The 22,318-nt window shown below is 38.4% G+C and overlaps 1 protein-coding gene across 1 annotated transcript in view; it reads right to left on the minus strand.

The window, feature by feature from the left end:
- LOC146458776 (cubilin-like) overlaps nucleotides 1-22,318 on the minus strand; it is a 95,092-nt gene that overhangs the window by 13,879 nt on the left and 58,895 nt on the right. The window contains exons 6-9 of the mRNA XM_085090307.1: nucleotides 22,077-22,148; nucleotides 17,193-17,340; nucleotides 14,897-15,084; nucleotides 717-938 (exon numbers count right to left, since the gene is read on the minus strand). Coding sequence (XP_084946433.1) covers nucleotides 717-938; nucleotides 14,897-15,084; nucleotides 17,193-17,340; nucleotides 22,077-22,148 — 630 coding nt within the window. The remainder of the gene's footprint in view (nucleotides 1-716; nucleotides 939-14,896; nucleotides 15,085-17,192; nucleotides 17,341-22,076; nucleotides 22,149-22,318) is intronic.

Raw genomic sequence — 22,318 nt, forward strand, 5'->3', positions numbered from 1 at the left:
CTGCCGTTTGGAAAACATGACGTATTTCCAAATTTCAAGTGACATTATTATTATTATTTCACTTTGCAGACCTAATAATGGTTTTGTGTTTATATAAATGGTATTGATGTTGCCTCCGCGGTTAAATGCGTGTCACGTTCATCAGTGAACGAAACCGATGCTCTCAAGGCAGGCACACGGTTTCCTGTAACCTTACCTTAAAGGCTTGGTGGCCGATTAAACAGATCACTGCTTAGGTGTCTTTCTAACGAAAACACTTCACTCTTGCAATGCAATTTTAAAGATTATTAGAATTTCCCAAAATAAGGATTTTCTCGATTAGAAAAACACTTTCAGTTGAGTGCTTTCCCGCGAGTAAGTAACCAACCCACCCCCTTTATGTCATGAAGGAGAAAAAATATTTCTCCATTTGAAAGAAGTTAGCATCAGTGGGTGAGGTACGCCAATGTTCACTTGACTCAATGTTCGTTCCGAGGAACTTTTAATTGTTCAAAGTCCAAGCAATTTTATTGAAAATGGTCAGGAAACAGAAATTTTAATGAGTTTCAACAGTTGCCTGGTTAAAGAAACTAGGAATCTTCATATGGATATTATTGTTTAAAGAATGAAGGTGAAAATGTAATGTGAATTAAATATGTATTAGTCAAAAGAAAATCTAAAAGTTAGTTACTAAAGGAAAAAAACAAACAGAAAGGAAAACAAAAGAAAAGGCAGACCTGAAACAGGAAACATCATTGAATCTGTTCCAGCTTGGTTTTTAGCCACACACGTGGCGTTTCCCTCCTTCGTAACTTTGGCAACAGCATTATCGGTTCTCTGATCCAAAATGGTGAAATTCTGAATTAGTGACATGTTTATGGGACGAGTTCCTTCAGCAGAACACTTTACCATGTGACCTGGAACTGTTCTCACCACTGGAAACGTTATCTTTGGTTTATCTAAAGAAAAAAGTTTGAGGAAAAGATAATAAAAGAATACCGAAAAAATCCGAGAGTAGCGACCTTCGTTACTTTCGGAATTATCAGCCTTTGCGACTCGTTTCTTCCTTTGGGGGGGGGGGGGGGGGTGGGGGTAGGTATCGTTACTGAATGGGAGAAGGGCGTTATTTTCGGGGAACAAAAACATGAAACAAAGCAATGAAATATAAATAGCATTATATTTAAAAAAAATATATTTGGATTCCATGGTATGAAGATGGCGTTTAATGTGACAGTGATACTTAAGTCATAAAGACAGTTATACGTTCATTTGTGAAATATGGTTTTGCACTACCCATTTTTGGTAGCGGGGACAGTGAAATAAACGTCAATGGTCTACCGGACTACCACATGCGTTAATCAGCCGATGCAGAGGAAATCGAATTCTTCTCTGACTCAGGGAAGGAAAGCTTAACTCGGTGCTTTTATTCGATGACACACCACTGCGTTTTATACCGCAGTGTACGGAGTTTTTAATTTTAATTTGAAGAAACGTCCCTGTTCTTAATTCGTAATTATACCAGTTTAGGTTTTACATTGCGCCACCAAGAACGAATGATCGTTTAAGGCTTTCACTTGTTGTAAAGTGCCTTATCGTGATCAATTTGTCAATGCACGAAGATATTAGTATTGTACACTGTAAAATTTGACTATGGATTGACAAAACAATAAAGGCATTCGGTATGTGTATAATGCAATTAAAAGGACTTGGTCTCGATACCTTCTGGGGGACTTCCCTACTTTCGGGGGGCTATTTTCGGGATATCTAAGAAGCCACAAAGTTTTGACGTTTCCTTCGGGGAGTTGTTACAGAGCTTTAGCAACGACGACGGCGACGGCAGTAAAGACGCCTCAAAACAATAGGTTTAACGAGAAAAAAAAACAATCACTCTGCACGTGCGTTTTGAATTTTTGTACATTTCTTTGCCGTCCTCTGCAAAGGAACAACGTGGAATGACCAGATTCAAGGTTTTGTGGAGACCGTGAGCACTCAACGGCGATTTTTTATTCTCTTTCTTAACTCGAACGCCGCGTCTACCAATTTGGTTCCTAGGTAGTTAGCTGTTTTTGTACAAGTTAGTCCGGTTCAAACAATCGCGACGTAGCACAAACAAAATGAAGTAATATTTTCAAGTAACGTTTTCGTTGCCGTCGCCGTCGTGGTTGCTAAAGCTCCCTGTTACTTTCGGGGAAGGGGGAGGGGGGGGTGGCGTTGTTACTGTCGGAATTTTATTGTATGACGTATCTACGATTCCATGCCGGCATAACAAAATGCAAATTTTCAGGATAATTAACAATTACTCGCCGAAGGCGAAGTAAATATTGGTAAATATTCACCAATATTTACTGAGCTTGAGGCGAATAATTGTTTTAGTATAATTACTCAAGTGATTATAAGAGAAAGACAAAAATCGTCAGAAAATTGTCGATTTTGTCTGTTTGTTTGTTTGTTTGTTTGTTTCAAATTGTCACTTCTTCACTTCTTGTATAAATCTTTACATTGCTTCATTATAACTTTTAGATTTACTATCGTTTTGACGTATGATCTTGTAAATTAATTATTATTGTCCCTGAAAAGCCCTTTTCAGGGCCGGGAGTGCCAATAAAGTTTGTTTGCCTCGAGTCAATAAACAGAGACGCGCAGTCTGCCAAATACATGCTCAATCGATAAACTGTACGGGTATCTGTAAAACGAAGACCGGATGGCTGCAGATGGCGGATTCGGATGGCGGATGGGAAAATGCGGATGACAAAATAAAAAAAAATTAAAATAAATAAAAAAATGAAATTAAATAAGAAGTATAAATACGTAAATAAACAGATTAACAACAAGAAAAAATTGAATGGTAAATGACAACAACAATTAACAAAGGACCCGTGAGATTTCCTCTAATCGTTGACATATCAAGAAAAGATACTTAATTACGTACACTACCTCCAAGGAAAGGATAAACATGTTATAGTGAAACAATCCCTAAGAATGTCTGTTGACCTTCATTATAACGGTCAAACTAGTTTTTACTCCAGTCTCACGAAGATGAGTGAACACTAGAATCTTCCCAACTTTAATTATTACACATTGAATGAAAATAACAACAAACAATATATAGATCTTATGAAAAAGAAATATATCTCTTATTGGCACCAATCCCTTCAACACTCAAAAAAACTCAACTTTTATTACACAATTAAAAAAATTATGGCCCCTCTGCTCACCTAGATCTCACAAGGAAAAACGCTACTAGGAAAGCATTAGTGAAACTAAGAATAAGTACCCTCAAGCTTTGGATTGAAACATGAAGATAGGACAACATACCCCGTTATGAAAGGGTGTGTAATTGTTACAGATTCAGATAGCGTTACGGCGTGACACCGTTCACGTGGGACTTAAACGCATTGCATCATGGACCTGCTAACCATGTGATTGCTGGAGTGTTGTCGTTTTTTCGAGAAAAGTAGTTTTACCTTGTGTACAGTGTAGGTACGTTCGAGTTGATATTACAGTCAATCAGATTTGAGCCTAAAGATCCTTGTGTGGAGTTGAATCCTTACGAAGAACCGGCGACACGCGTCCTGTAGCGCAGCCCTTCTCTTACAGTAATGTTTGCAACTGTAAAACCATTGAGGACGAAATTCATTTTTTATTAGATTGCCCAAGTTACTCTTCTTTGAGAGATATGTTCTTTATTAAAATAGAACCTGGCCTTCCATTTACACAACTATTAGTAAAAGAAAGTTTACTATCGCATATAAGCACTCAATTAACTTCATTTGTTTCCTCGCGCTTCGAATTGAGAGATAATCAAAATTTCTCTGCGGAATGATTACTTCTACTGTATGAATAGTTTAAAATAAGCAAGACTTCAGTTACTTTATTTATTATTTTTAATTTTTTTTCATTTTCTTATATTTTAAGTTATCTTGGGAATTAGTTAACGAAACAATAATTAGCTATGAATAGCTTTTGCAACACTGTATTTGTTATAGTCTTCCAAATAAAGCTTGTTGTTGTTGTTGTTGTTATTGTTGATAAATGTTTAAAAACAAAGTCAAGGATGATCATGTCAACACGCTAGTTTTAGCATTTTTTCAATTCACAGGACTTGTCGATGCCGAAACAGAAGAAGAATTCCTTACTCAATTGGAGTGTTTCAAAGATGTCTGGAACACAAGAGAGAAAGAACATCTCCCTCACAGCCAGTCGCCAAAGTTCCATGATTACATTTCAAGCAAAGTAACGCTTGTTAATCCTTAAAATTAATGGTGAAAATTTAAACATTCAAATCAACGAATGAGGCGGTTCGATAGAATCTTCCCCAATCGTTTCTTAAAATCTTAAAAGCTCTATGCCTTTTATCCTGAAAGTGGTCATGACAACACGAAGAAAGGCCAAATGGACCATACTATTGACCTTTTGAGGTCTATAACCACAAGACAACGTGGCCCCTTTTTACCTTTTCATGCAGTTTAGCTATTCAACAATAACAACTTTTTCAACGAATTTTAAGGAAATTTCTTTAGCATGGTTTACCAGCCACTCTAAATTTAAGGTGGTTTAGTGTCCTACCTTCGGAATTTTCAACTTTGAGAACCTAGAAAACTTATTTACGATTTTTCACGACGTTGTAAGAACTCGAACAAAGATAATCTACCTATACCTTGTTTTAAAAGGCAGGCTCTATCATGGCAAACTTTTCCAAGCCTGTTCGAAGGAATGCAAGCCTTGGAGATTCACCAGAGCCGTATTTTAACAATCTACTCGAGTCAGGAAACGCGGTGATCAAAAGAGCAGTGAACTACAAGCCGAATGAAATGTCACATTTTTGCATGGAGATGGAGGAATTGATTACGCAGCAGAAGCGAGATTGCGAGGCAGCTATTCTCAACCGGGGCCCATATATGCTTTCGGAGGAATTCAAAAGTTTGCAGATTCCACCAGAGAAATGGTTTAAGATGAACACCAATCAAAGGGAAGTCGCTTTGCAGAAGTTCTGAAAAATTCAACTACCGTCAATGAACCAAGATGATGACCTCTCAGGGACTGGGACGAGATGGTCACAGCGAACAGACGCGTTTCGCTGTAGAGCGCCCTTTTCGCCTCCTTAAAGCCGAAAAAAATGAAAGCAAACAGTATATATGATGACAAATAAGAAGCGTAACCGACAAAGGAAACAGAGTGAAGCAAGCAGCGCGTCCTCCAGCGACGAAAACTCTCCCGCAGCCAAGGAATCCAATTTGACAGACGCCACGAGGTGTGACATCCCGGCCATCATGTCGGCACAAGCGTTACATTCGGTGAGTGAAGAACCAAGTATCGGCCAAATATGGCAAGTATTAATGAAAATACAAGCTGATGTTACAACCATATTAAACGACAATCAGGAACTAAGAAAGGACGTGGAAAATTTAAAGACCTCGATGCAATTTCACGCTGAAATGGTAGATGCACTCAAAACGCAAAATGAGAAACTGGTTTCAACAAACAACGCTTAACATAGCGAAGTATTTGATTTGGGACAGAGAGTGCAAACACTTGAATACGAGCACGATGCCTTAGAGCAATATACGCGTAAATTTAATATCGAAATCCATGGCATTCCAGAATTCGAAGGTGAAAACCTGCAAGACATTGTCATCAAAACGGGTCAAAGAATGTCAGTAAATGTAACAACCGAGGACATTGACATTGTACATCGACTGTACCGAAAGTCGCCAGCCATTAAACCCATAATTGTTCGCTTCACTACATACAAGAAGAGACGAGAATTTTATAAAGGAAGATTTAATTTAAAAGAAGCGAATACTACAGAGATCATCGGGTCAACACAGGGAGATACAGAAGGAAGAATCTTCATAAACGAGAACCTTACACAATACAGACAAGAAATTCTGGCTAAGGCAAGAAAAATGAAAAGAGCCTTTAAGATCAATCGAGTTTGGACTGTGGATGGGAAAATTTTTGTTCGGAAAACTGAGGAGTCCAGACCGCTTAGAATCAGTGAGGCTTGGGAATTAGAAGAACTGGCAACCTGATTATACTATGACTGTTTACCTCATATCCTTTAATACCTCATAAGTCGTTGGTGTAAGGAAAAATGAACAGACCTAGATATACTACATTATTAAATCATCATCATTTTTTTTTTATTTATTAAATTACACGACCAGTTTTCAGGAGGCAAACACACCGTTACTAGACTATGCTTGTTCGATCGCTCGTCAAACCTTTTTTGTTTACTTGCTATCACATTAGGTCTTTAGTAATTTTAGTTATTATTTGCATTTGTTTAATTGGTTTATTTAGTTAAATTAGTTGAATTATTATTATTATTTGAATTATTTGATTTGCTTAAAAATAGAAATGGGGTAACTGTGCAAAATGTATCAATTGTTATTATTTTAACCTATATATAATATTGTCAATGAAATAGTAACTGCTCTGTAAATGATAAATTTCAATAAATATTATATAAATAAAAAAAAAAAAAAAAAAGATGATGACCTCGCAGCAAGAGACCAGGGATAACCTGAATTGGATCAGTCACAGCAGTCTTGTCCTCTTTCAGTTGATAATGAAACGTCAGGGCTGGCGGGCATACCTCTCCTGTTGTTAAAAGACATGTACACTCAGGCGTGAAACTTGTCGGGGAGCGAATGAGTGATAGTTCAAGCGCCATCAGAGCAGGAACACTCCTTCGTTGTTAGAAATGATAGCGGTGGAACACCATACTACGTGTTTCAACAATCAAATGGAAAAGTCGTTTGCGATCAGTGCGAAAGGTACAAGTCTGCAAAGAAGATTTGCTGTCACTCTTTAGCTGTGGCCGAAAAATGCGGTGCACTTGACAAGTTCCTGACCTGGTACAGACGAAGTCCCCGAACAATAACAGCCACGGGCTTCGTTACAAGTGACAGTTCCAAGACATTTGGAAGAAAAGGTAACCAGGAAAGGCCATCAACAGTGCGACGAAAGGAAATTAGGTCCAAGCCATCCCCAACTGAGACAGTGACTACAGTGCAGAGGGCAGATATGGCGTTCTTACAGGCAAATCAATCAACAGAGCAACAGTCTGCGCATGGTAAGACAGGCGCAGCCTGTTCTAACGGTATAACACCGCTGTCCACACGACCAACAATCACACCACACCCACCTGCGGCCACCGTCACCCACCTTCATGGACCGCACTATGAACCAACGCCAAGCCTTCCTAGCCCTTACAGAAAAACTGCATACCCATCACCAAGTTATGGGTCCTTCGTAGTTTATCCCCTGGCCTTATGTCCTCCGCAGGTTAGCACTTGTTACGGCTGTTCGGCACCACTGAAGCCTGGTGGAAAAATAGCCCCGCTCCCAGGAGATTTAGTTTTTGTCTCCAACATGATGAGATCTTTCACTCAAAATATTATGGAATATCAAAAGCAATCGAGTGTGTATTTCCACTGCAATGTAAAGTGTGTTCAGGCAAGGCAGCCTTATTTCCTTGGCGTTTTTTGTTAAATACCTCATGAGGCGATGAGTTATTTCTCGGACCAACATCGTGCATTTCTTAGGGTGAATTTAGGTTTGTCCGTGTAATGTAGGCGGATTGAGAACCAAAGAGCGTGGCGCTCTCTTCTTTATCTCACATCTTTTTTTTTTTTTTACCCTGAGAGGGTATTCCTGATATAAATAAGGCTGGGGTCAACCAGAATTTTGTCAAAAAAGGCATTTTTCGTTTTCTTTCAAAATTAGAAACTTTAACCATTAAAGTTTACATTGTGAAGCGTTTTGGGCGAGGTTTTACGATATTTTAGGGGAAACGGGGCATTTCTCAGCAACAGGTGTGACGCTTAAATACCGATTCCATGGCAACAAGAGTTGTTATTTTTTTGGTTTTCAGCAATTACCACTGTAAATTGAAAACAATATTGCTTTTTCATTCTATTTCTGAACTTTAAAGTTAAATTTCCCAAACTGTGGTACTTTTTCGCTTGAGAAAAAATAACTCAAGAAGAATTTAAGCCATTGACCCTAAATTTTCAGGGACTGCTTGTCTCATTGAGTTTTGTGGGATAAGGTAAGGATCTTCCCTTATGATGGATGTGCTCGAAGTTATCGTTAAAAAAATCATGGTGGTTTCATAGGGCTAACTTTAGTTGACCATCATAACATGTGTTTTTAATATTTAAAAATCCCCTCTGCTATAATACTAAGTCATTTGTTTGCTTCAAAAAGATGCAGAAACCATTCATTGCCATCAAATCTAGGAGGAGTTATCTTTTCTTAAGTGACCACTGGTAGTACCCAGCAGGTGGTTTGTTTAATCGTTTGGTGTCATGTTACAATAGGCTTTGGGACACAAAATATATAAAGTTTCTAATACTTTGTTCTACAAGCTCTACAGTGATGTTTAGGCTGCTATGGTTTGAAATTAAATCCTACATGTGAGAATTGTTGGAAAAAGGCCCTGTTTTTTAGGTGTACCCCTGCCTTAAGCAGGGTTTTCGTTTGAGGCCGGAGACCGGAAGTTTCGTCCGGTCGTTTACTATTCCATGTCTGGTACTTTGATGCCAATATTTGAGGGGTTTTTTTTTTTTCATTATTAGGATTTGTTTTTTCTTAAGCATCTCATGAACTTACTGAATAGAGGATAACAGAATAATGCAATTAAATTCTTCAAAAAGGCCACATTATTTTTTTTTCTTTGCTTATCAATCGAAATATATGATTTTTTTTTCTTTGCTTATCAATCGAAATATATGATTGGTTTCCTGTTTCATTTTATGGAAATTGAAGTGACCGTTTCGTTATCATTCCTGCTCGGCAAAGTTTAAACGGAAATCCCCAGGCAAAACATACTACTCGTGTTGGTCGAACACTGTTTATCTGTTAGAGAAATGGAGGGAATAAACCAAGGCCAAGAGAAAACAAGGTAAGGTTAAGTTTAAGGGCATGATAAGTCTAAATGAGTGTTTCATTGTATTGACGGTGGGCAGTAGAAAGGGTATTTTTCTCCTGGCCGAAAACAAAATACCAAAACAATGTCTCGCGACGACCCTTTACTAATCACAGCTGCTCTTGGGTTTGCAAGGTAGACAGTGACACGGACAGTGATGATTCAGCCTTTGCTTCTGACCTTGATGAATTAAAAAGTTAAAGCTGACAAAGAATCAACCTCAGTTACCTTATGTCTGTTTTTGAAATTCTTCAAAGAATTAATTCGCAATGATCGATAAACAACTGAAAATTCTGCCCTCCCCCTTCCCCTACCAACTGTCCATTTTTATTAAATATTAGTTTACTTTTTAAAGAGATTTTGAGTGAATCCCAGCCTTGCCTGGGAAACTGGTACTTGGTTTCCAGAAACGCTGGAAACAGCGTTTCTGAGTGTTCTATTTTTAAAATTTCATTAGGGAGCATGCCCCCAGACCCCCCTCGGTAACTCACGCTTTCGCCGCTGGCGAGGTGCCTTGCGGCACAAAAAAATTTAAGAAATATGTCCGCTACTTTACAAATCCGTCAAAATCCCTGCTTAAGAGAATAATCATTAATCAGCGCATCAAGCTGAATCGTTCCGCTAAGTGGATGGGCGTGGCCCAAGGGGGAACTTCATTTTTGGAACTCGAATTAATCTTGGGGAGATAAAGCGTCGGAATCGAATACTTCAGTTTCGAAGCTAGTATTAAAGGTGCAAAAAATTCCCCCGGGCAATAGCTGAGTGTAATTAGCAGATTTTGTTTTGTTCTAGTTGCCAATAATTTGAATGTTACAGCAGGAGTCCATTATAGGCTCCTGGTTACAGTTAGCTTACACTGTTGCGTTACTTATACCAAAGGACCTGCCACATCTGCGGTGGAACAAACGTTGTTTTATTGATTATCGACGTTCGATGTCACCATGATCTAACGGTGATTTATAAGTATGTCAATGTTGTGAGTGTCACTGATAATAAACTGTTTCAGTTCATTGATTTATGTGAATCATTTCTATGGCTATGGGGGTAGTCATTTTGTATTCGGAAATCTGGTGGACAAGCGATATAGAGGCGCTTAACTCGACCCTGAAGACTACCGACTAAAACCAAACTGATGATTGGTTTAGTGGTCTCTTAAAGTCCCAGCACCGTTCTTTGTTTACTGGTGGGTTTTTTTTTAGGTAACGTTAGTCTTTTGTTAATTGTTGTTGTCATTTTCCATTCAATTTTTTTCTTCTTTTTAATCTGTATATTTATATTTATACTTTTTATTTTATTTTATTTTTTATTTTTTTATTTTTTATTTTATTTTGTCATCCGCATTTTTTCATCCGCAGCCATCCGATCAGCGATTTACAGATACCCAGACTGTACATGCCTCAAGCCGAATGTCAGTATTCTTTAACTGCCGCTTCACTGAGACGAAGCATTGACTTCTGTGAATGAATGTTGGGTTTCTCCGACCCGTTGAACAGAATAGATGGCGATGAACCAGGCTGCTTGGTGTAAAACTCGAGGATCACAAGTGTTAGCAATAGAACTCTAATTTATCGCACAATTTCTTGTTGGTGGCTTGGCCGGTTAACGGACTTTCATAAATTGCCCTCGAATATAAACTGCTTCAGGTAGGAGTTTAAGGGGAAGTATCACAAAAATTTGATGTCATTTCAAAACCCCAAAATGTTCATTTGACGACAGAAACAAAAAATTAGTGTCTTTTTTTTTTTTTTTAACAATCACAAATAAAGATAAACGATAAAAAGGAACAACGTTTCGGGGTCGTCATGACGCCAAACTGTCGATTAGTACCCCTGGCCAGAGACAGAGGAGGTTGGAATGGATTGAAACTTGAAAGATGTTAGGCTAATGTTTTTTTAAGTTTTCGTAGTTTTGTTCCCAAAATGCACTAGAACAGACTACGAGTTGTTCCCGTCAAGAATTAAGTTGACTTCTCTCCTCTCGTTGTTCTATAACTATTTTGTAGCTAAGTGAAGGTCTTATTTCACCATTTTAACAAAAGAGGTCAAAAACCCCATGATACTTCCCCTTTAAGTCCTTTTTTTCGCTTCACTAAACAAGTACACGGTTGTCGCAGTGAATTTTTTTTTTCGTTGTGAGGTGTTGGTGACTTTAGACGGTGGTCGAGAGCCGCTCGAGCCGACAACTGAAACAAACTGCCGTCTTTTCTCCTCACTGAAACGTAAAACTTAGAGAGGCGTTTATTCATCTCGTTTAATTCCATGGTTTCAAATTCTGTCTTAAATTAATTTTGTGTGAAATTATTCTGTTAAATAAAGAAAATCTTTCACGAATCTAACTTAATTTGTTGTTTTCATTTTAAGCCATCGACATCGACAACATTTCCACTTCAAATTACAAGGGGTTTTTTTTTTTAATTACAATTAGCAAAAGTTCCATATCTTGCCTTCGAAAAGTGTCACTCCGGACGTAGCTGTATCTTTAGTGCCTTTCGGAATTACAGTTTCTTTCATCTTATTTACTTCTTTCTCAGTAACGTCAACAAATTGCTACGCGTCCATTTTGAAAATTAGTGCTCCCGCTATAATCATCTCGCGCGTGGTGATTATAGTAGAATATGACGCAATCCTCGACCAATCAGATGAACAGAATCTCTATAATCACTTATACTAAACTGATGATTTTGCCTTGCAAGAACAACCATGCAGGAGATAATTTAACGGTCGCTATTTTTCGGGTATGCTTTAATGGCTCATGGCCGCTATATCTGTCTCGATTTCCGAGAACATATCCCAAGAAATATTGGATTTTGTTAACTTTTCTTGAAAGATTAATTATCTTAAGTAAATGACAGGATAGCCGTCATGAAGACCACTTTTAGCCAGAGTTGAGCTATTTTAAATTATTTGGCCCATTACGGTCAGAGTGAGTATACAATTGTGAATGTCTTTGAATATCTAAGTCGCCAAATTGCACGAGAGCGCTATAATATTTATCAACAAACAAGAAGAATAAGGGCATAAAAAGCTAGTAGAATGAAAGAGTCCAATCATGCGCTGTGATTGGCTTCCCGAGCGGTCAAGATGGAGCGATTTTGCCCGCTCGCGATTACCCGTTGCCAGTAAGCTCAGCATCAAAAGTTTAATCCACAAACAATGTAATATTTCCTTTGATTTTCTTGTTGTTCTGGGGGAAACCCTCACTAAAATGTTCTCAACATTTGCTTAAAGAAAAGGAAAGGGACACGAAATCTTCTTGGGGTAGGGTAAATTTTGCTTTAGCTTTAATTACTGTGACGTTGGATTTATGAGTTGCTCTGCAGTATCAGATCTTAGAGAGGTTAATTTGGTAAAACGTTTTGTTTATGCAATCTTCTCAAAGTGGCTTCGAGATAAACCTGCGTTCTCTATCACTTGCCTTGTTTTATTACCACGTGCACTGCACGATCCTCCGATTTCAACGATTTTTTCGATCCACTTTTAAACTCTAACTTCTCATTAGAACATGTTAACATCCACTCAGCCAATCAGTGCCCAGTATTTGTGTGCTCTAAATCCAAGAAACTGTCTTAAATATAACGAGGCTGGGGCTTTGAAGCACAGCGAAATTGTGGGGTGAAATAACTATTCGTTAGTATGCTGTATATAGAGCATACTAATAAGGAAATAGAGCAAGGGTGTGGGAACGGCTTGCCATCACCTCTCATGACTTTCAATACGAATTTTGCAAGCCAATTATTTACCTCTTCCACGGGGGTGGTTTTCAAATTAACTGGAACGGACCTATACTCATCTCTAAGGGTTTCAATTTGTGTGTTTCAGTATTCATCTCAGACTCGATAGACGTTCATCGACCACACGGTACCTTGTCGAGTTGGAATTCTGTCTCTCTTTTTTTTTTTTTTTTTGCTCAATTTCGTTCAATGTGGGAGGCTTTTGGAAACAAGCGCTTTTATCGAATTCATCCCCCAAGCACTCGGATATGTCTACGCTCTCAAAAGCAAGTAACTCTTGAGTGACAAGGACGGCCTCAAGTTCCTCGAGCTCCGTACACTAGTTCATAGGCGGAGCAAATGAGCCATTGAAACAACAAAGAAAAAACAAAGCTCCAAAGAAAGAAACATTACGGCGACATCAAAAACAAACTAACAACGTGACTCCTAAGTGTGAATGACAAAATTAAAATACGATCATAAATATAATATCCATAAATTACGGTTTCTTCGCGGATGTGACCATGTTCTAAGACGATTAGACAATGAACGCTAGTGTCATAGGATATAGGATATAGCGCCTCTCGCATTGGATAGAAGTGTCATTCGGGCTACGCCCTCGTGGCCCTCTATCTATGCTCGAGGCACTATATCCCATAGACCTGTCGCGTTTATTGTCTAGCCCTTACTTATACTTAAACGGTGACAATAGGGCAGCGAACAATGTAACGACAAAACTGTTTCGTTTTCTGTTCTTATAGTGTTCCTCATAGCTAATTTAGGAAATTACCTTACGTAATTCTAGAACGTTCTGAGCTTTGTGATGAGACTTTGCTTTGTCGGTCACCTCAATATATCAGTAATTTAATACCAATAATTAAACAATCTGCCTATTACTTCCGCTCAAATGATTTAATTCTACGAGAATTCCCTCCTGGAAAAAAATGTAGCGATTATAATTTGGTGGTAGGTCTTTTGTCGCCGCGGCTCCCGCACTGTAGAATGCTTTATCTCTTGCCATACAGAAACCTAGATCACTGCATTGTTTGAAATCCTCACTGAAAACCTATCTGTTTAGGTTAGCTTTAGATGCCAAGTATAACTCTAATTTATCATACCTAGTTTAATTTCCATGCTGTAACGCGCCTTTGGTCATTATATGTTAAAATGCACTATACAAGTTGTTAATTATAACTATTTAGCATAAAAATTCATTTGCTAATTTAACTATTTCTGAAAGCAGAAAAAAATTAATGTTAAGATCCGTGCGAGTTATTCAGGAAACAACAGTAAAAAAAAGGTTAATTCGCCGTCGATGTGGTCTAACGGGTTCATCTTCAGGTTTCTTTTAAGGCTTATATAAGTATTTTTTGTTTTGGTTTTTGTTTTGTTTTTGTTTTGTTTTTTTAGATTCGAGTGACAAACTTGAGGAAAAGTCTCGCGAAGATAGGAGGAGTCTTTTCTTCATGAAACGTTATACTACTATTTCCGGACTTTTCTGACTTTAACTAGCTAAAATTGTCCTAGTGAAGACACAACCAATAGGGTTGAGATATTTTCCAGATTTGAACGAAATTTGGAGAAAACATTCGTCACTCACTAATGCACAAAAGTGTTTCAGGCTCTTGCCAAAATCGTCTTCCTAGCGCATAAGACTCCTTTAAAAATATTCAATTATCAAACTTAACAATAGATTTTCTCAGTACGCAATGGGCATTTCGAAAAGCCTGTGAACGCTTTGTTAGCCCATTATCTCCTGAAGGATATAGTCTAGCTTGCTGGGATATCTGCATTAACGTGGGAACTGGTAATTAATTCAGTCAAAGCACACACTGACAGTTTTGGGTTTCAGTGCTTTCATCGCCTTCAAAACCGAGAGCATTATTTCCAGATTGTACAGCTTAATAGCTTTACATTAATATATAGTTAACGTTTTTAGGGTTTCTATAAAAGCGGTCCGAGTAGGTTTGGAATAACCCATTACCGATTGTCCTCAAAACTTCACAGTTGCCCTTAAACCTTCGTTTCTCGGCCGACTGTGCATTTTTCGTACAATCTTTCGCCTCAATCGGACATTCTCGTCCGATAAGGTAACCGCCTGAGGGTGTATTTGCTAAACAACCGCGCTTAATACAGTACCACTTGACGATTTTTTTTCCAATAGTAACGCGTAGATTATAATCGGTAAATTATAATTTATCATAACAAACAAGCTCTGAATGGCAAATTGACATTTACTTTGGAGAGTATTTCGTTCGACTCTTTCTACTTACCGGGAGAAACAAAGGAGAAATCTAACTTGTATCCTCTGTATCTGTCGTATCCATATGCATATCCGTCTGAGTGAAAGGTTAGCACAGCATAGCGTCCAGTGAAACTGATGTTCAATCCAGACTGCACCCCACAGTATGTTCCTACGGTATAGTGGTTATCATTGGAAATCCTCAAGTAGTCACCATACCTGCAAACAAGAAAGACGTATTTGTTTAGTTCATTTATGATGAGAAAACATAAGCTTAAATGACATGAGCTAACACAACTTGATAAGATAAGATGAGACAAAATCCAGACATTATTTTAAAAATGTTTAATGATTAAAGGAGGACGTCCAATTACTAACAGTGAAGTCGACACATGAACATTAAAGTACTGCAAACATTACAATAGCCTACTCCAAAAACTCATTTATACTTCATAAGCTCATTGACCTATCAAATGGTCGATAATACATCACGTGGAGTGACTTTATTTCGTTAAACGCCCTCCTTATAAGTATGCGGTGTTTTATCAGCTGATAAAACACTCCTCATTAGTATGCAGTTTTTTCGTACGCCTATTTCCAATGTTCACAAAAGCATAATTGTTATGAAAACTATTGACACACGCTTTTCCAGGAATGTTTTTGAAGCTGTTCAAAAAAAATAGCAGCAAGTGTTTTCTCGGGTCTAAAACCACTCGGCTGCGCCTCATGGTTTCAAACCCGATAAAACACTCTGTTCGTTTTTTAAACATTACTTAAGCTATATAATGACAAGTCCACAAAGTTACCTAAGACATTCCTTAAGTAATGTATGGCCTAATAATAAGTAATGCAAATACAACGACTTAGACAAACAAATCCTACACATAGCTTACTTGTACATTTTGTAAAAAAAAAAGTAAAAGTTCAAAAGCACCCAATAATCGGGCCAGCATGAAGTACAGAAAGACGCGAAGAAAAAAAAAATAAAGCAGATCACATACATGCGAGACTAGTTTTTCAAATGTGCGTCATGACAATAACTGACAAGGCAGTCTAGTTATTAATTTGATTCTTATCTGCAGATTAAAACAACAACAACGTGAACAAAAAACAACAAAAACAAACAAAGAACAGGTTAATGAGTCTACAGATAAAAGTAGGTCATTTTAGTGTAATGAGACTAACTGGTAACTTTGCTCTTTGGGATGCCCCACTAACTTTTTTTTCCAGTAGTATATACCTCCCATAAATAACAGCAAATGTAGACAAAACAAGGAAAGAATCAATACCGCCCATAATGCGTCAGTCAATTCCAGCAGTGCCCATCCCCCCCCCCCCCCCCTGGGATAACCGCCGGGTATTAGCATTTTTTTTTAGAAATGGGCAAAGTCCCCGGGGTGGGGACACTTAAGCTGTCTAAATGCCCCGTGGTGGGGATGAAGGAAGAGGGCAAATGCCCCGCCCCTAGGATCGTCGCCTTCCAACATCACTGCAGTTTTTTTATTATTATTAAAAAGTGGCATATTGCTATGAAACAGCACTACGAATTCAATGAAAATAATTCGTACTGCTTTAAAAACTATTTCAGAGCCTTTTAACAACAAAAAGTTAGAGAGCTTTTGGAAAATTTAATATTTATATTTAAAAAACTGCGCAAGGATTGCGGCGGACGTCCTTCCTGCCGTGAGCGATGATAGGCGCCTGTATTCGCAGGCTTCGTTTTTTAATATGATGCACTGCATTTTAAGCTCGCAAGATGTCTTAAAGATCGCATCATATGAATTCTCAAACCTAAAGTATTTTAAAGTGCACTCCAGGTTGACTTTCGTGAATTTAAAAAATGCTACGCATGTTTTGAATGCGAAATACAGCTGTAGTCGTGTTCACGTTGATTGTTTCCCGTTTCTCGATATGTGATAAACAAAATATAGTTCAAGTTGTTGCTTTTTATATTTATTTGCTTACAACTAATAAAGAAATATCTAAAATTAAGAAAACATACCTTTAAAAACATCCACAAGTTTGTGTAGACCCTGACAGACTAGCCAATCCTCAACAAACGCCTCGTCTTTGCCGATGAATTCCTCCATGGCACTTTCGAAAACACGTGTGTCAAATGCCCGGGGGTCGCCCCGGGGTAGGCAAATGCCCAGCCCCGGGGCCGCGATAAAATTACGAATGCCCCACCGTCGGGTCTGACAACGTGAGCAAATGCCCCGGGGTTGCCCGGGAGGGGGAGGATGGGCACCGCTGGAATTGACTGATGCATAATCATTCAATGGAGGTTAAGCAATGTATACTCTAAACACTGATTCGATAGTTTGTACCTGCAACTCTCCAGGGTAAAATAAGAAAAGTGAATCTTTATAGCCAGGCCATGTGGAATATAAACTCGATAAAGACAGTCCATGTTGTTTGGATAGTTGTTTGGATATCCGGGACTTCTCAGTACGTTGTTGACAACGGCACCGCATCCTGTTGGATTACGTAGACATTTATTTTTAAATAAGCATCATATTAAGGTTGAAGGGAAGAGAAAAGCTGAGTGAAATAAAAATTAGAAAAAAACATTTTCTATCTCAAAATCATTACTCGCATATCACATTCTGTTGGATTACGAACACATTTATTTTTAAATAAGCATTATATTGAGGTTAAAGGAAAGAGAAAAACTGATTGAAATATCTTTTTTTAACTAAAAATGATTGCTCTAATTTTCAGTGAATTAAAAAAAAGCAATTAATATCAATCCAATTTTAATATAGCACAACGCGTATAAACTAATTAGTGTATAGCTTTGGTGCGTTGGCACCGCTAAATTAAAATTTAAGCGTTGTAATCGATACGTTATTTTTTTCTTCCACTTTAATTACATATCAGAATATTTTACGGAGAAACACTTGTTTTAGTACAGTTCATTTATTTTTCACCTGAAGGACTACAAATCAGCAAATGATGTTCTGATTTCCTTCTATTTAAACTTAAAGTGCTCCTAGGTCCTAAAGTTTTTTTCTCCAAAACTAATTTTCATATTTTGGTGAGTATATCTGCGAAAAAAATTTTATTTGGTTAAATCTTCGCTTTTTGTCATATTTAAAGTCGAGTTCCGAATGGTTCACGACGCGCAAGCGATTCTGAGTCAGTTCTCTTTATTTTCAAGCTGTCAAATGCTTTCTGTAACAAAATCAGTTCGATATAGGCTCCATAGCTATCGGAATGCTACTGAAATTGACAATGCCATCCACGTCATCGCATTTGAAGGCGAGCTTTGACCCAGATAACTTAGAAATCGATTTACTCGATTAAAAGAAATGGAAGCCGGTCAGGATTTATCCCGTTTATCACCACAGAGATCACCACAAACCTCGAGCGAATCTAGCGATGACGAAGCTTCTGCTTATGCTAACGACCCTCTAGCTGACAAAAAAAGGACAGCGAAATACCAAGGGGAAATGAAGGCTAACGAAGATCTCGAACGTATTCTAAAGGACCGATTACAGGGCAATGTAGCAATCAAGAAATGGCAAGATTCGCGGGTGTTTACATTAATTTTGCGCGTGCTTTGGTCCATCCTCGGTCACCCAGAGGCACTTCAGTCGGGTAGCAGGGATTTTCGTAGGCGAAAGTTTGCTTTAACAACGGGAGAGCCCCGGGGCAATTACTCTTACCGAACCAGTTCCAGAAGCATTTGAATTCCCCAATTTCGATTGGCCAGAAAAATAATCAGCAAAGAGGACCAGCCGGGCGACTCTGGTGCCTTCTTACACGAGGTTGTTTTCCTCATCGATCGCTACAGTTGCGTGGGCCTTTCAACGGGAAGGTTGTCGACGAGATGTTTCAGAAAAAAAAAATCATTAGCGAAGTCGAGGAAATCGACCACGAGTAAATGAACACTCACCAAGAAATTTGCAAGGAGAACTTATCGAAGGTATCGTAGTATCGTAAATTTTTATAGCTAATACGCTATTTCTCCAGGGTTGTATATATAGCTAGTCTAGTAAACAATGATACTTTACGATATTTCTAAGCTAATATGTTGATACGTCTGATGCTTTCCACGGTGTGTGAATCTCCGTTGCACGGGCCACATAACTATATCGATCAAGCTTGGGAACGACCAGCCAGCTACAGTGTATCAAGTGTACGCACTTTCTTCTTTTCGCGCGAAACCAAAACTCCCTTAGCTTACGAACTAATGACCAAGATTACAGGGAATGCTAAATTTGAGGAAGATCTCCATCAAGCGTTGGAAGAAAGCTTGCCTTTATTTCCTGTAGTCCAGTTAAAAGCTGAACTTAAATTCATTATCGCAAAATTGTGAGAAAAAGAGATGTTTTCGGACAATTATCTGTTGGTTGTTGTGATTTCACCTCTCCTGTCAATTGTTGAGGACCAGGTAAATTACCTCGGGTGCAGGAAATTGAGACTGCTTTTAAAGGGGAAAGCAAGACCGAAGATCAAGAAATATTGTATGGAAAGCTGGGGAGGGAAGGGGGGTTGCTTTGTTGTATGGAAGCCCGGAGTCGTTGACTGGAGACGAAATATTCAGGGCAATGTTTTTAAAAGAGTTTTATTAAAGGCCCAGTTTCACCCATTCGGCTTTGCGGCCGTTTATTATTGTTTACAAGCGCTTCTATTGTTTAGTCTTGCGATCTGATTGGTTTACCAGAATATTCACGCTGGGATGAAAGTCCTGGCGTTTTCAAAACAAATCAGACCAGGCAAATCGGACTGGTTAATTTCGTTTCAGTCGCTCCGATTTATTTCAATCTCTGCACCTATAAGAAATATTTACTCTCCAAAGCGTTCGAGGATTTTGTACTCTCTTGTGCTAAATTCTCTGCGAACGAAAGTCGAGAGTTTGGTTCGTTTTTCTGCATTCGTTCCTTTGAGCGACCCGGCGGAACAGTCGACCAGTTACAGCCGGCAGCCCTCAACATTAAATAAATAATTTTTATCCGAAGATTTTGATTCTATTGTTGTATATTAAAGATAAACAGTAATCTTAAAGTGCCACTGGAAAGAAAATTTCATTTTCCATCTTTTTGCATTTTCGTGTAGAATATGACCTTCTTACTCATGTTACCAAATTTCAATCCTTTACGGCGATTGGAAGTATTTTTTTTTTTAGCTTTTTATTCGAGATTTCACGGCCGCCATTACTTGGCCTTGTTCCGGAAGTTAAGGCTCAAATTACAGGAAGTGACGTCATTGGCTCAACACTAAAAATTCTGCATGGCTAATTTTCATATGGATTCTATTGGATTCTGTTGCGAAAGCGGTAATTCCGAAGCTGTCTCGCTCGAACTCGTTCTTTGAAGTCTGACCACGACCGGCGAGACACCAAGCCACTAAATTGTAAACTTTACTTGTTCTTTTCACTCTGACACTGGCAACCCGCCGAGCCGTCGAGACACTAACTTATAAACCCAACTCGTTCTTTACACTCCGACCACAACTGGCGAGCCACCTCAATGAGTTATACCTATCGAAATGTGTCTCTGTATTGTTTAGTTGCTCCGATTCTTGATCCTTTGTGCATGTGTAATTACGTACAAAATCGTTGAGTAGAAAATACTTCGAGCATATTACTGAACTCTTCGATGACTCCCATCGAGCACGCTTCTGTCTAACAAAGTCGACCCATCTTTTTCTTCGTTTCTTCGTCTCTGGACGTTCATCACCTTAAGAAGGTATCGTACGGAACACCACGGGAATAGTGATCTCAAATCACCTGGTAACAGCGTCATTATTGCCAAATGGCAGCCATCTTGGTTTTCAGAATTTCTCGAAATTCATCAGGAAAGCCCCGAAATTGAGTGAAAACTAATCAGAACCATTAAAGAAACACTAATTTTACCAAAAAAAAAAACAAAGTTGCATGAAAAAAGTATCTTTTCTTCATTTTAAAAAAGAGGTTGCTCATTTTCTGAAAAAATTTGGTCACCATGGCAGCATCAAAGTCAATAAACAGTAGACGACCAAATAAACTTTTTCTAGTCAAATTTCTGAAAGCGTCCTGAAGTTTCATGGCGTTTCCGCGAATATTAAAAAACGTTATTCAGGAGTTAGTTTGCAAGGAACTGCGAGAGATCTGTTTCTTTACCCCCGTCACACTTAGTGACGAATTTGACTAAATCAAAATCGCCAAGGAGAGTTCCTCCCCTCCCATCTACATACGGTTAATCTAACTTTCTAAAAGAAACAAGTGGAGTGTGCATGATGTTGTCGTGCTCTCAAGGTGACGACAGCAGCCACCAGACCCATGCTCCTTAAAACTCGGTCGTGTAAGAAAATGGTAATGATTTAAGGCGATTTTCCGTATTTCAACATGGCACAAAATAGCGAAGTTTTCGCCAAATCAAAAAAGAACTACTTTCGCAGAGTTTCCTACCAAAACATGGGAACTTTTGTGGGAGAAAAAAATGGGGAGGAGGGGTTAAGGCGCGCATTAATTGAGTGAGCTCAGCAGAGGCTGCCTGAAGTAGACTTTTTGTTAGTGGAAACTTGCAAGTAAAGAAAGACTACACATTACTTCCATGTGTTTTATTTCAGCAAGTCATTCTTCAACCTTCGTTTAATAATATTGCCAAGACAATGTTTTTTGAAGTATTTAAGCAACACTTCTTAAATTAATATCCTTTATTCACATAGGACGTTATTAAAGTTTTACAAAAAAAAGGCATGTACTTGGCTTGCAGAATAAATTTTTAGATAGTGACAATCGAATAAAGATTACTGCATCCAAATACAACAAGAAACCAGCTTTAAGAAACTTACTTCTCCACCAAGTTTACAAAAATATCCACTAAATACATTACGCCGATTAAAACCCTTTGTTCTGCAGACATGAAGGCCTTGGAGGATTAAATTTTCAAAAATTTTATTAACAATGTATACTTAGAGAAGAAAGAGAAATGCAGTCGCCTAATAGTCAATGTAGTAGTAAGAAGTTAGTGAATGGTGGTCTTTGTGTTGTCGGTGGGTTTGTCCAAGGGCGAGTTGTATTTATAAACTGTATTAATGAAGACCTAGGTGAACCTGTTTTTAACCAAGTTAATGCATTTTTAAACTGACCTGTAATAATAAGCTCCCCAATTTTCAATTTCTTATCGTCGAGCAATTTGTATGCGAGAGTTGTCACAATGTAACGTGAGACTAAAAACCTAATTTTAGTAATATATACTTCAAACATACAAGTCATATCTTACCTGGTGCTTGCCTCGGTGTCGGGGACGCTGGTCTGTTTGTGGTCGGCAGGTTTGTCGACGGAGTCAATGTGGCTATTAAGAATAAATTTAAAGAGGAAATAAATAGAGACAACTTGTAAGCCAGTTTGTCAATGTGGTGCACTTCAAGGTGGTGTAACAGTAACGACACTTTTATGGGGGATCTCCCCTAAAACGCTTAGTAGAGATTGCTGAGTTCTCCTGCACCTAAACATCTACCTAAT

Source organism: Pavona decussata, unplaced genomic scaffold (genome assembly GCF_977016875.1).
Source record: "Pavona decussata unplaced genomic scaffold, jaPavDecu1.1 SCAFFOLD_228, whole genome shotgun sequence".
Taxonomy (NCBI): domain Eukaryota; kingdom Metazoa; phylum Cnidaria; class Anthozoa; order Scleractinia; family Agariciidae; genus Pavona; species Pavona decussata.